Source organism: Rhipicephalus microplus, chromosome X, assembly GCF_043290135.1.
Source record: "Rhipicephalus microplus isolate Deutch F79 chromosome X, USDA_Rmic, whole genome shotgun sequence".
Lineage (NCBI taxonomy): Eukaryota > Metazoa > Arthropoda > Arachnida > Ixodida > Ixodidae > Rhipicephalus > Rhipicephalus microplus.
The window spans coordinates 114,990,827-115,006,875 of NC_134710.1; the positions used below are offsets into that span (position 1 = coordinate 114,990,827).

At 43.0% G+C, this 16,049-nt stretch overlaps 1 protein-coding gene across 1 annotated transcript in view; it reads right to left on the reverse strand.

The window, feature by feature from the left end:
- LOC142775088 (synaptogenesis protein syg-2-like) overlaps positions 1-16,049 on the reverse strand; it is a 244,640-nt gene that overhangs the window by 84,498 nt on the left and 144,093 nt on the right. Inside the window, exon 6 of the mRNA XM_075876409.1 lies at positions 7,040-7,333. Coding sequence (XP_075732524.1) covers positions 7,040-7,333 — 294 coding nt within the window. The remainder of the gene's footprint in view (positions 1-7,039; positions 7,334-16,049) is intronic.

Consider the following 16,049-nt stretch of genomic DNA (forward strand, 5'->3'; position numbering starts at 1 on the left):
AATGAGAGCGTTGTGCGACATCGCAAAACAGAGAAGCAAATGGGGGGGGGGGGCATATGTATCTTTGCTTATAATAAAAATCGCCGCACTGAGTGCATTCCCCATTATAGAATTTGATGGTTATAGCTTGAAGAACGTACGAAAAGGACGTGGTACACTCTAAAAACTGCGGAAAGTATTGCAGGAGTGAAAAAGCCAAGTTACTCTTTAGAGTGTTCTTCTACTCTCGCAAAGCATCAGATAGAGGGAAATTATTTTCCCTCTGTATGAAACGAGAGTGAGCAGAGATTCTTCAATTGAAGGAGGATGACTGGTGCTGTTAAAAGACGCACTAATCGTCTCTCAGGCGAGAACGCCACCACCGCGACAATTGGCGAAGAAGGGCGAAAAAGGCATGGGAAGAACTACAGGGGAGTGAGATGAGTGTTGGGGAAGGAGGGTGGTACTATAACAGAGCACAATAAGAAGTGAACTTTTTTTGGCGCAAACAATACGGAAAAATGAAAAAAAAGAAATGATTTCATTTTTCATCATTTTCCCGCATTGTTTGCGCCGAGGAAGTTTACTTCTTATTGTGCTATGTACCAACTAGACCCAACGCAAGTTTTACTGTAGTGCAAAAGAGGACTGGCACCTTCGAGACTGCATTCTAGAATACCTCTCTTTGAGAGAGTGGAATGCCCACATACTCTTCAGGCATCAGAGAGTGAAACGCGGTTATACTCCTGCTCTTGATTGCATTTACATGCGTCGGCACACCGCGAGAGATTAGCACGACTTAAAAACCAGACCCACATATGTGCATTAAAACCTACTGAATTTGTTTGTGGAGGCGTTAGAGAAGATTAACAAAAGACCAGCGTTTCCAGCGCGTACCAGGGAATTTCAGCACACTGGAAGGCGCTTTGAACTCAGCTTAGGATCTGTGTGGTGAAATAAGCGAATGCTATCTTATTAAATCGGTCACAATCGAAACTCAACGCAAACGGCTGTGACATTCTCCTAATATTAATATTCATGTTTTTCGCTACAACCGTCACACACGGCGGATGCTGCGCTCATTCTCACGTACGGTACGGCTACAGCAAAGTATTGTGGCTTTGGTCGTAGAACATGAACAAGAATGACCAAACATATGTCCAAGTGGGTGGGGAAAAAAAGCGACGTTGTTTAGTGTACACTCGCGATGTTTCATACGAAGAAATGACTAACTCTTGGCGAGTCAGTGCAAGTGCCGTTCATATAATTAGTTGCGCTGATTTTCTTTTTTTTGTACTGTAAAAAAACATGTTCGACTGACGTTCTGATCTTACGAAGCGCAAAACAAACTCAATAAACACGTTAGCTACAGTTCGGCTTGTTTTGAGTAGCGTGGAGACACTGAAACCTGCACTTCTAAGCGAGAAAATACAGACAGATCACAAAAATGACTTATGGCATGAAGAATTACACGCCAATTTACCGTCTTTCAGTGTGGTGTAGTGGTTATACAGTGTTGGGCTCGCAATATGCAAATCGTCAACAGGTCAAATGTTGGAGTCCCACTTGGTTGTTTTTTACCTTTTCTTTTTATTTTGTTGCTGTGCTCGTATTTAGCCATCCTTACGACCCGCGCGCGTGGAGATCTGTCAAAAACAGTTAAAAACCAAATTACGGCCCGAGTTCTGCTCTTTCTTTTTGCGAGCTGTACTACTACTCTCTTCAGTGGGGTCATGCTACCCCGCTTTAGGCAGCGTTGTGTCACTCCGTTGGGGGGCGTGCTCTGACCAGTTCTGGTAGAATCACTGTACTCTGCCTCAACAAGGGGTGATTTACTCTAGAAAAAAGAAAAATAAGCGACAAGAAAGTACTCTGCCAAAGAAAGTACCCGGCACTCTCTTAGATTTTAGAGCGTAGCTGTAAAACGAGTCGTTTGTGAAGAAGTACAATAAAAAACTATTGGTTTTATTCATATCTTCATGTCGAAAGAACGTTCAAGGTTTCCCACGTGTTGCAGAAAAAAAATCACACATACAAAACAATTTCTCTTTGCATGGGTGCTTTGTTTTATTTTTTTCCCATTCAAGTTCCAATACAAGTTCACAAAGACTGATACAGCCTGCTAAGTGGTCTTCTGGTATCCTGTGGAATTAGTCAACCAATACACTCTTGTTAATTTTTACACTGTAAAGTAAAGACGTTCTGTGCGAAGCCGACGTGCTTAGAACGCAGTTCATGGGGTCAAATTCCGGCAGTGGCGGCGGTATTTTCGGTGGTGGCGAAAATGCTTCAGGCCCGTGCGCTTAGATTTAGGTGCACGTTAAAGATCTCTAGATGAGCCGAATTTCCGTGGATTTCCACTTCGGTGTCTCTCATAATCATATCGATGCTTTGGGACGTTAAACTCAAAAACTTATCATATTATATTTTTAAGAGTATTAGAACCTTGGTCCCGTTAGTATTACATATATCCAAGAAAAGACATGGCTTGCATAAAACAGAGAATCGTTGCAAATTTACGCATACTAAAAACTTCTATTTATCACTCACGCTTACTCCGTAACCTCAAATCAATTGATTTTAATAAGACTATAAATATTTTAGCATACAATTTTACTTGAATAAATCAGCATGGTTCGTGATCCCGAGGGTCGACCGTCTCATTGCTCCTTATTTGCGAACTCAAAGTTTTCGCATATGACAAAACGCATAAAGAAACGTTGTATCGAGTGAGGGATTTAAAAAAAAACCCTTATATAGCTTGCTTCCTCAAGCTTTAGAAAAAAAAAAGCCCGTCTCAACTGATAGAATACCTTTTTTCTATCTGGGGTAAATGACATATAATAGCCTTGACGATTATCACAAAGAGTTCATCACTTAACATTTGAAATTTGACTATTAATGGTTGTTCGCCTTCCGTGAAACGCGTTCATGTTCACGTCCTTTTAATAAGCACATGTCGTGATAAAAATAGTGAGACAGGTGAAATGAATATTTAAAGCAATATTCATAACAAATTTCTATTACCTCGACGTCTCGCCCGACTGAATACAGGAGTCGACCTGTTGCGTATGCATAATATTGCTGCATTGTTCTCGTGGCGTCCTGCAAGGTCATGCGTGTCACACTCTTTGCAGAGTTATACAAAGGTCGTAATATGAACAATAATAAAGAATTAGCTAAACCTCTGCGTACCATAATTAGTATCCCGTTCGTAAAGAAAAGCTTCAACCAGTAATGGGCGTGCTTACGTTCGGTTCAATACCTCCTAATAGCGAAGAGAACGCCTCGCGAAGCTGTGGTCTGCGCACGTTAACTTCTGCACGCGTCACGCCGGGGCAAAACCGATAGCGTGGTAGCGTTTATACCTCTCTGTCGGAACCATTCAGTGTGAGAAAAAACAGGCGCTTCTCTTCACTAAGCCGCGCCCCCACTGCAACGCAGCAATTATGGGTAATAACTTTGCCATCGACGCAGTCAGCTTCAACAGCCGTCTTTTGTTGCTGCGCTATTAGTGTACTCCATTGGCAATTAGTAAAAACGCCGTAATCCACATCCGGTGTCTCAGCGAGATAAGAAAATTGAGCATGAGCGTTACGGAGCAGTGAAGATATTTCCGGTTAATTAGTGTGATTAGAAAATAGAGGTGTTCCAACAGAGAACCGCAGTTGATAGAGCAGTCTTGCTTCAGGTGGATGCTACACCATCTCTACCACGTTGTGAGCGATAGCTGACCTACTTCGTGATAGAGGAACATGTCACGATTGTATGTTCAACAAATATTGCTGCCAAAAATAATGCAGGAGTACCTGCGTACGGTGCGACCCAGTAGCCCATGTATATTTAGGAGAATATGTATACCTGCATCTGCAATAGAATTGATTGAGGATGTCTCAGGATCTCACGTGAAAAAATGAGGCAAGAATTCTACAAAGAAAGGAAAAAAAGAATATGACGGTGAACTTGTTAGTGCACAGCACTAATCATAAGAATTCTTTGCTATCATTATTGGACGTGATCCGCGCAATCTTGAACAAGCAACGAGTCGATTGTAATGCATGCAATGAACCCGGTTAACAACTTCATTGTCAGAACTAAGAGAGAGCGGGTAGCTTCACAAATGAACAATGCTTTTGTGCCCAAAGTATTGAAAATTGACCTCATCTGCTGTTATTGTAGAAGAATGAGAATTTTTTTGATACGAAAACATGAATAAGAGAATACTCATCTGGTGTGTCTGTTGTCTTTTTAACACGTGTTATGAACTCACTGATTGTTCTATTGCATCTTCCCGCATCTTTCCAATCTTCTATAGCGCAAGGTAATGAACGAAGCATTGCAGACCTGGCTAAAATCCTTTGCCATTTTTGCCTCCTTTCTCTGCTGAAGCGTGTACTGTGTGTTGCTTACAATTTTCAGGCGTCTATTCATCTGGAACATCACACAAATAATGTATATCCTTAGACAAAAAACATTTGTCGTCAGTGGTTGAGGGGTAACGAAATAAAACAGTATATATATATGGATTCACTTTGTATCTAATAGACTCCATCTGTCAGATGTGTGTTTCGTACCTGACACACGCACGCTCACACGCTGAAATTGCAGATGGAAGTCATGCATATTCACGCATCTTTAAACAGACTATTTATTTTTACGGAAACCTAAACCTAGAGAATGGTGAGGTTTGACGGTGCGCCCTGCGAGACGTGCAGCGTACGGCCACCTCACAGAAAAAAAATAACGCACCTGTTATATGCAAAACATGCCAACTACATACGCGTCTCGGGGGTGAAAGACATCGGTCAGTGTATGTGTGCGTCATGCCACAGCGTTTCTTGTTCAGAAAAAAGAAAAAAATACTTGCCGTAAGGTACAACTTTTTTTCTTTTCAGAATACATTCCATGGTTTGAGTGAAAGCACGGGCCTCTAAAACTAATGCGTAATAACAGTATATCCTGCGAAAACTGAAGCATTTACACTAAAACTTCTCTTTTTATGTGTCCAATGAATGTACCGGCCCTATGATCTCAACGCACGTCATGAAACGTTGAGATTTGTTTTCTTCGAGTTTGCCATAGATGAATTAAGCCTTTCGTTGTGGCCGCGTGTCCTGTCCGCTACTAATACCACGAACAAGAAATTGTCCTGCACTGTTCCGTAATGTATTTTTTTTTTCTTCAACAACTTTTACTTATACTGCTTGGGAACATTTTTTTTCTGCATTTCTGAATGACGCCTTATGCTTTGCGCGTGGTTACCTGAGCCCCAAACAGCTTCATGCTCAATACGCGGAGCAAACTGTTGGGCACACAGAAATTACTGATTGGTAACCATCTGCATTTGCTCATTAGGTAACCCTCTGATTACAGACAATACCGATTTTTCAGTTTCTAGAAAGCAGCGTCACCTTTCTCGTTTTAACATATTTATAATTAAGTTGTTTCTTTTCTCGTACGAAGGTAAAACGCGGATGGAAGGTCCACCTCGTAGGATGCTAGGGTGCTCTAATGCTGAACGAAAGGTCGCGGATTTAACTCCGGCCGTGGCAGTCGTATTTTGAAGGAGGCTGAATGGTAGACGCCTGTGTAATGTGTGACGTCAGCGCACGTTCAAGAACTCCAGATGGTCAAAATTTCCGGAGCCCGCTACTACGGCGTCTCTCATAATCATATCGTGGTTTAGAGACGCAAAATCTCAAATAATAATAATAATAATAATAATAATAATAATAATAATAATAATAATAATAATAATAATAATAATAATAATAATAATAATAATAATAATAATAATAATAATAATAATAATAATAATAATAATATATCGTACATTATATTATTATTATTATTATTATTATTATTATTATTATTATTATTATTATTATTATTATTATTATTATTATTATTATTATTATTATTATTATTATTGATATTATTATTATTAGCGTATTGAAAGCGCGTATTTTTTACTTACAAGCATCATTCAAGTGGTTCAACGGTGAAAGTTACAATAATAGCTAATACGAAACGTCATCATTACTATTAGAGAACACCTGCATGCTATTCGTATCTCGTTACTCACTCAGCTACTAAAGATAAAAAAGGACCATTTCGGAAGCGATACACGAGATCAACGCTATGAAGTGAGCTGCGATTGAGCAGTGTTTATCTTGTCAAACAGCACCCCTTATCACATATCTTCAATTTTTAATAATTCTTTTATTACGACTACACGCACGATTCCTAACGATGACTAATCAAATCTAATGAATTGATAAAGAGTTTGACTGCACGAAATAACTGTGTTTAAATGGAAACTGAAGTGGTTTTAGAATATAGTAAAGCTTTGCGATTTACAAGGATCACACTATTGTCGATGATAACGTATTTTTTTTCCGCTGTGGTTGCTATAGGATTTTTAAATACATGAAAGAAAAAATGATTCTTGCTCTGCCTACGTGAACGCACCGAAGTGCAGGCATGTGAACGAACTAACAGGAATTACGATGTATCTTCGATATTTCTGGCAGAGTCTCGCTGCACTCAAATTCCCGTGGTGTACATTGACGCAAACTAACTGCGACAGCATTGTTTGTGTACCCGAGACTCAAGTAAGTAAAGAGATGATGACTGCAGCTGCAAGCTCATCAGTGCATATTGAGCATTAAAACGTCTGACGTAACAACAAACAGGCCAGCATAATATGAACAAGCGTCTCTCGCACCTTCAAACATGGCCTCCGTGGCTTATTCTGGTTATGCGCGTTGCCTGAGCTAATCGTAGAGGCCCCGCTTTGATGATGCTAGTGTCGCAGATGACAAGCCATACCGATGCTGACGTCACCTCATTCGCTCGTGCATCTCAAGAAAACCTGCACAGCACCCTTTTTTTATTTATTTTCAAAATGCTGTTTGCGTTTAGTTTTGAGAACTTTTACATCTGTTTTCGCCTTCAGCAGAGATCAAAGCGTGGTTACCCACTCCTATGTCTTTTTTTAAGTGCTTGCGCTTCTTTTTAAGATGTTTTGGTAGGCAAAACAGAAAGAGGAAACACTTACGCTGGACACGCAGACTGAACCAGGCGCTCTCGGAGACGCCTTCGGAGTTGCCCGCGAAGCACGAGTAGTTGCCGGTGTCGTGGCGGCTGAGCTTTTGGATGGCCAGGAAGTTGTCGTTGACTACCAGCTCCTGGGGTCCGGCTGAGGGCACGAGCACGCCGCCGTCCCGCCGCCAACCCACGTCGCTGACCGGAGGGTTGGCGCGAGCCTTGCACTCGAGGAACACGTCCGAACCCTCGACCAAACTTGAGTTACGGTACGGTGGTCCCAGCTCCACGCTGAGGATAGGCTTGTCTGCGGACGTACGGGTGCACGTGTTGGTTATTAGGCTCGGACACGAGCGTTAAGATGCATAGTGTTCAAACACATTTCTTTTCCTACTTTCGCAGATTATGGTAAAGAGGGTTAGATAGAACTGAAAGAAATGGAAAAGTTCGACTTGATGACCAGTACAATAAACAAAAATATCAGAAAAGGTGCATTTTTTATGATAGGCTGAAGAACAACTTAAAACAAGAAAGCGCAAAGAACGATACAACGAATTCTGAATGTCGCAGATGGTATTCTGGGTAAGCTATATGAACAGAAACAGTGCTGAAGGTAATGCTGTTCTTATACATTCTTTTCAAGTGGATTTGTTGCGTTGTGGTTACTATAGGTTTATTAGCTTTTTACCCTGTGTCTTTGCACATAATATCTATAATCATCAATAATCTTACTTCTGTAGTGTGCCTTGCTGATTTTAGTGTCCTCTGCATGCATCCCATATTGGAACGCAAAGGTTTCAACTGGCAACTGCATTATGACAGTGATTGACCACCTTCGCTATATTTAGGTAGGTTCACACCTCACAATGGATCCGCATTTGCTCTGATGAACATATCAAGCTGATGAACTTGTTTATAAATTTTTGTTCACAGTCTCTTATTTAGAGTCAACGCAGATGATGATATGATGATGGTTACACAAATTGACAAATTGGGAGCTACCAATGTATAACTAAGAAGTGGTATATCATTAAAATGATAATTGACATCTGACTTGTTATCTATTGAATTGATAATTGAACTATGCATGTGACATGCTACCTAAGTTCATGTACTGACACGTCTAGCATACATAATTCTGCTATATATTACATATTTGAATATTAAAACTCAGCACTAGACAGAACGCTGTCATTGTGTTCTGAGTAAAAATTATAAACGGGAACATAGCTAATAAGTTGGAACAAAGTTTATAAGAAAATGCTTCCCGTAAGTTAACGGGGAAACAATATATCTTCCAGTGCTGAAAAGTGCACCTGCAAAGGTTGCTAAAAAGTTCATAATTAAAAACAAAATATTTTAAAGTGTAAATCACACGGTAAAACCAGTGGTGCCCGAAAGAATACCGCTTCATGTAGAAGAAATGATATTTATATATCTTAAAAAAAGCAAGGTACATCGTACAGATGAACACAGATATACCATCGTACTTGCGTAGCATTTGTGTTCTGCACATTTTTTCCGTATTGTTGTCATCACACTGATTAAGCGAAGCAATCTTACATCAACTACACTCCTGTTCGGAGTTCTTGTTGAGGTGCAAATAAAAATAGAAATACAAGTTGCCCTTGAAAATAAAACGGGATAATTTAAAACAACAGTTTTGGCATAACAGAAGTGCCACGTGCTAGTATATATTAGAAACAAAAACATAAAGGCAACATTGCAGAGAATAATTTTCTGGCCGCCAGAAAAAAATGCATCTCATTTCCCAATTGTACGAAGGCAAGTCCTTTGACTTGCCTTCGCCTCCGCAGCATGCATATAGTGGTAGACAAATAGTGGGACTATAGCGTTGGCGTTGCACACCATTGAAGTCAGAGCAGTGCTCCGTAGTTCTACTCAGCACGGGTCAACGTTCGTGAGATTAAACTGAAGCATAGCATCAAGCTGACTCCTCTATATTTGCCGTATCGGGCAGAGACAGGCCTGCGGTGCCACTTTCGCTTAGCGAGAAGACAAGAAAACCGAATGAATTCCCAGAATATCTTTTATCAAGGTGCTTTGAAACGCAAAAAAAAGACAAAAGCGCAAAGAAGATGAACCACACAAGACAAACGATCACTTCTAAGTAAAGTTTATATTCAGAAAGTTTGCCAGTGCAGCTCAACAAAAAAGCAAAAAGCACTCAAGAACGCATACGTGCGCGAAATCTAAGCAAACGTTCAGCGACTTCTCACTGATTAAAACAACGCTAATTCATATTTCTACACCAGAATACAACGAAAAAAGCGTAAGTTTATTATTCATGGAAACAAAAAAAAATCTATTATTGCACGCTTTATTTTCTTGCCATTAGGCGCAGAACCGAGCACTATCGATGTCTTGACACGACGCACACCGATCCAATGGCAAAAGGCAAGGTTCGTTGACACGAGCGTCTCGGAATACATCAGGTGCATCGAACGCGAGGAATCTGCCCCGGTGGAATCCGTAACGTGCTTAATTTCGTTCACGCGTTTGTGGTTTTCCTTCGTCCTCGTGGTATTCTATAACGAAGCAATTTATGTTCATTAAGCCAGAGTGGACATGTCGGCAGGCAGAGACGACACATTTAATTACGCATTGATTGGGTTCCCGGCGAGATTTCTCGGAAACCGATCCCGAGCACTCGAGAACAATAATAGAAGCGGCGAAAACCCATCAGTCTTGCTACGGCTCTTTGGGCCTTGGTTCGCCTGTCCGGGGCGCAACAGCAGGGACCTCTTATTGATTTCGGTCAGCTCAGCAATGGTCGGTAAGCTAAGCACAGTGGTCAGGGTTACCAATAAGGAGAACGAAGGAAGTGTTGGGATTACACTGACGAAAGCGCAAGGCATACAATATATTACAAGCGTAATATTGTCTAGAATGTATTCCACAAACAATCGTTCTGCTGAACCGTACCCGTCGGGATTGCGTATATTTGTTCTGCTTCTTTCATACCATCAAGTCAGTGCTGAATGACGTAATTACGAAACGTTCTCCTCTTTTTTTCCCGATAGCTTTTCGTACCTTTCTGTTGTGTAGGGAGCTTCTATTGACTTCGAAAACGAGCTCATTTATAATTGAGTTTAGTGTTGTAAGGGGGAGTTCCATTGATTGTTCTTCTTTATTGTGCTTTTGCTTAATTTTCGGAACGAGGAGAGGTAAGCTTTTTGTGTGCGCACTGTCAAGGTGAGCAGCGTAAGCCATCCGTGACGGCCACAGTATGCAATAAAAAAAAGAGTTGCTAAGTAACTAACTGAGAATGTATGAGAACAACAACAATAACAAAAAAGAAGAGCAAGAAACAATAAAAAAAGAATAGAACGATGGCACCGGAATCAGGCTTATAGCCTAGAGCGCGGGGACTAACAATGCAACGCGGGCCTCTTTGAAACTGCTGCCAGCCGGGGCGACAGCGGAGCTTCGAGGCCGGCCCCATAAGAAGTACAAAGCGCGAATTTATCTTCCTTCGTCCGGCAGGGTGAAAAAAGCAGGCGGCCGGGAAGGGAACAATTCGCCGGATCCCGTGGCCGCCCGCGCCAGCGAGCCCCCTTTCAATCTCCTCGCCGTCAAGCTTCGCGCGTAACACAATTAAAGCGACACGCAGCGTCCTGACTGCTTCTAATCACAGCTCTATTGATTGAAAATCACGTAGTTGGGCAACCCAGCGCCGACGGCTTGCTTCGACGTATCGGCCGATCATGCCGGAGGAGGCCAGCCCCGTAGTCGCCAGCAGCTACTCGCATCTGCTGCCTGGCCTGCCCTGACAGAGGAGTTTCGAGAAAGGTGCGCCATGGAATTAGCTAGCCGAGGGAATGTGGGCCGAACGACATCGAACTAGTGAAAACATACACTTGGGTCTATAGGGAGGTGTGCGTATGCAACAACCGGATGTCGACGCCGATTCTTCCGAATCAGGGCCACTATGTAGAGAGTGGTCCCGGGCGTTTGTATGGGGTGGCTGTTACGCTTTGCGACCCAGCAAATCGCATACCGCAGGGCACGGCAGTGTTGGTATCTGCCAGTGATCTAACGTATGTTCTCTGGAACGAGAAAAATGACGTGAGGGAAACGAAAATTTGCGTTTTTCTATTAGGCACGTCCGTTTCAGTAGATTAACGGGCTAAAACAGTTTTAGCTGATGATGATTCTAATGAAGCCTAACGAGTTTCATCAGCACTGCATTAAGTTTATCAAGGTACTTAGGCATCCTGCACGTTGAAATCTGACTCATTTCTGCATAAATGGGTTGTTAGAAACAAGAACTACGTAATGGAATCAGATATTTTATTAGATCTTTAGGAAGCACTGCTACATTCGTCTGTGAGGCTATTTATTGCGGTGAAATATTAGTTTTACTACAGCTGTAGGCAATTCTACTAAGAAATATCTCAATCGTTTTATTACTGAGACTGCAATAGTGGGTTTTATTGAGCGTTGAAGTGTATTTGCCTATCCGTAAAATAAATTCCCAGAGATATCAAAGTGGGCTTGTTAGTACATTTCTGATTACTGTGGTTGCGCAAAGAATTAACACGCAAGAAAGGCACGTGATGTCAGTAACATGGAGATTGTAGCGCTGTGTGCGTCATCGTGTGCCTGTCTTGTTTCTTTGCACTACGATACTAATACCGACCGACTTAGTACCAGAAAGAACATCATCAGACAGTGCACCAGACAGCCTAAGAATACCTCGCGCTGAAGCGATTTCAACATCACAAAACTAAGCGATTGTCTGCGTTACGCTGAGAGGCTTACTGATGTTCAGAAAGCCAGAAGAAATTATGCCACCGGGAAGAAATTATTGAGTACTCGTCGTCCGGGGATCGTCTGTGCAAGGCTTGCGTCGAGTGAGGTTAGAGGATAAAGTGGGAGAGGCCACCGAGTTGCTACGCAGTGCGGGAGAGGTGTTTGAAATCGCGCAACAATCATTTTGGCCACGTGTCTGAGGGGCGTAATCTAAAAGCGAGTTTCTTGGCTTACTGATTTTTTTCGCAGAAAATCGTCCAGTAATCACAAAAATTTTAAATTGACTAAGAACTGAGCGAGACTACCGAGAAAGACGTAGATGAGACAGAGAAAGCCAAGCACACAAGATGAACGCTACAGGGTGGCAATGCTGCAGCAAATATTGTTGAGAAATATAGGAGGGCATAATATTATGCGAACGAATTTGTTACAAGCGTTGAACCGGGAGTCTGATATGGTTAGCTGAATGCGGAAAATTAACGCCGGATAACAAAATGACTGGGCAGTTATACCCATCAGTTTCGACCTGAATGAAAAGAGAAATGAAGAGGTGGAAATGTGTTTGGCCAGGTGGAGACTCCGTTATTAATTTAGGTTCAGTCTCATCATCATAGCCCAAATTATTTTGATGTACGACTATGACAAACCAGCAATATTGATCGCTCATGAGGCATAAAAGCCACTCCAATGTGTAACTCATCAGTGTTTGCAGGTGCCTGCCACTCTTTCGCTCGGGCGTGCAACTGTTTCCTCGTTTGCCTGAGTTGGTCAAGCGCTTCTTCAGGAATCTGTGCCACATTTAAGCGTAATTGAATCCATGATACCTTTTGTTCACAATTTTTTTGTTTAATTCTTGATAGCCTAGCGAACTGTGGGGACGTGAATTGCGCAAGTAGCTACAGTAAGGGCAATTGAGGAGGCGCATTGTCATCTAGTGATGACATGCAGTGAGAGTGTACTGTGCTTGCACATTTTTTTCTTATTGCGAGAGAGAGAAGTGAGAGCTTCGAAAACAAGGGCTGTAGGGAGAGTGCCGCTTGTGGCCCTCATGCTTGCGAAGTCAGTTTGGAACCCCACCCAGCATTCCCGCAGAAGCGGGGTCACACCTGGCGGTCGACTGGATCTGGGGAACGGTCCGGTCGGGAGCCAATGGGTTGGCAGACGTGAGCCATCGATCGGAAGTGGTGACCGTGGACCTTTAAGCCGCCACCCTCTCCAGCTAAGCAAGACGTGAGACCGGGGTCGAACCTGTCGTCCCGCATGGTGCAATGGGGCGCGAAAGATAGAAGACCGGCGCGCTGGCCCGACCTCAACAATGTGCGGACTCGGCGCGGTGGACTGGTTCATGAACGCGACGCGCAATCAAGGCGGCCAGCAGTGTGCTGCGATTGAATTCACGCACGCCCGCTCGTTGTCGCGGGCGGCGGTGCTACCGAAGCGTGGGCTAAAGTGGTAGCTACATAGGAGCCGAGAAAACTGAACGAGAGGACAGCACGCGCACAAAAAGAGAGGAAGGCGCAGGAGCACACTCGCCTTAAACGACGCTGACAGAGATAAATCTTCGCGAAGAGGGAGACCGCTGGGCGGCATTGGCGCTTTTTTCTCCTTCCGTCTCGGTGAAAAACGATTTAGCGTCGTTAGAGAAGCGCGGCCCGGTGTATCAAAGGAGAACTGCTGCTCTCCCTGGCTGCTGCAAGCGAGCGCTCTTCAGCCAGGCTGCGCGAAATCTTCTTCAGGCCGCCCCACTGAACTGCTACAGCTCGCCCAGCAGAGATAGCGCCACCAAGTCTCTCCCTCTTTTTTCATTTCTGAGCCCAGGTAAGACAGCCCCTTGGGCCGCCGGAGTCGTCTCGGGAGGGACGGCCGTCTGCTCCGAGCCGACTCTGCTAACAAGGCGTGGCTCCCTCGACGTGTATGGGGGTCTCGCTGGTAAGCGTGGGCGCGCAATCCCCTCTTCCGCGCTTTATTCTGAAATGGTACCACGCTTTGTTCAAAGTTGAGATATATTGAGATATATTATTGAGATATACATCTCAATAACCGCAGTCAGCGGTGTTTTACGCTCAATGTTCATAAATTTAGCTGTTCTTGCCAAATTATTCCAAACAACTCATTCTCGTAACGTAATCGTACAGAATCAGTTTTCTAAGAAAACCAGTGAAGCTGTCAAGTCAGACGTGATTAACAAAGCTTACTCATTATGTTGATAAGATAGCGCCTGAATAATGTCTGAGGTTTAGTACTTAGTCTTGAAATTTAGGGAGGCACTAATCTTACCGTTGACTTTGTGTGCTTCGCGGCAAATAATTCATTGGTGGACAAGTGCTTTAAGGACGGCTTCAAAGCGCAGGCGCATATCATGCTTAAAAAAAGTAAAATGGGACCTCAGCGTTTTTTTATGCTGATGCACTCGCCATTGATGAAAACAGAAGGCTTGTACTGCATTTGATAGCGCGAATTTTTTTTTACAAATAATTCTACATGATTCGCGTTCTGCATTGACTCTATTGGCTACTGTCAGCCCTCTCATTGTCAGCCCTCTCTGAGTGTGTGCGGAGTACAATATTCTGGACTGATATCAAATCACGCATGTTGCGCGGCAACGCAGATGACAGTTCAGGAGAGCACAGAGCAGAGCGTAAAGAACTTGGGCAGAAATAGGCGGTTTCGGTGCAGATTAACCCCACTGCACCAGCAGAATTCTAATCTCACTGGGGATAGAAGAACAAGGATTGTTTCAAGCACGGAACGACTCACTTTTATGCCTTCTGTACGCTATGTAAACGTATTCAGTGTCGCTTGTGTTTACAAATCAATGTGATATGGAATGCTGTCCCTGTAAAGCGTGCTTTGTCTGTAACATTCGCATGCTCAACCAAGAAGCCAACGTGCCCATATCGCTTATTTTATTTATTTATTTATGAATTTATTTATTTTGTTATTTATTTATGTTTGTTATGTGGGGTCACTACTAACATAGCACAAAATACTACCCTTCCTTGCAAAAATTGCCTCGTCTAGGGCTTATATTCTAAAAAAAAGGGGGGGGGGAATTACGCCATATCTACGAAGTGAATGATGATAAACGAGTTTGCTCCGTGATGATCATTCCATGATTCCTTCGTACATCCACTCGACCATCATACAAATAAATGCCCTATCAGGAGAAGCGAAGGTTTAAGGACTTTAAACCTCAACAATTCATTATAATATTATTATTATTATTATTATTATTATTATTATTATTATTATTATTATTATTATTATTATTATTATTATTATTATTACAGCGAGGGTTCATTGAAGCGCTTGCGTACTCCCTACTCTGAGAAAATCGGTGAATTCGACCGGAAGTCACAAGCATCGCTTGCCCAGCGTGCTTTCTTATGCAAGAAGATAGACGCGCGCATCGCGTTCCGTTCTGACCCTGTCATTAGACAGATGTAGTTGCGCATTCTCAGCAGCCGTACGGACGCAGCCCACCATTGCAAATGGCTGCGTACGTACGGCTGCTGCGGACGCGCAAGTAAATCTGTCTGTTTGCTCCAGAGGGAGCTTGGCTACTACGGTGGGATAGGTGGGCAAGGCTCGAGCATAAGGAGCAAGCTCCTAAAAGGAAAAGCGCTATTTTGTTGAAAACCATTATATGTTTATAATACATATTAGTCCGACGCACCGTACAAGACAACACGTTCCATGTAGAAGGAAAAGAGCTTTGGCAAGCAAGAAGCTACGAAAAAAACTGACCGTTGTCAATCATTCTTCTCAATGGAGTTAGCGTAACCGCAACCTGGCAACAATCTGTCAGCGTAATGAAAACAAGCCAAATGTCTTTAGTATTTTTTAGAAACAAACAGCGTCGTTGAACAGGTGGCTTTTTCCTAAAATGCGAAGAGGGTGGGGGAGAGGCGGCAACGTCATGTTCAGTGGTGGTGAGGAAAATATTGTAGGGACGAGTGACGCTACAGTGGGCATACCTTCAAGCGCTATCTAATGGGTCTGTCGCAACTATGCATTGATCGCGGACACCACTCCGGCTCCAAGCCCCTAACTTGAGCAGTGGTGTAGCTTCCGGTAGACTAACACACCAGTGTGCAGTAAATGCATTTATAAGGGGTGGAAGAGCTACACCCTAACTAACGGCCAACCTTCAATGTCGTACCGTTCATTTAACCTTGTCTCAAGACGCGTCTTCAGACAATGTTGAAGGAGCGAATGCCTCCTTCCCCGTCTGTCGTGTAGTCTGG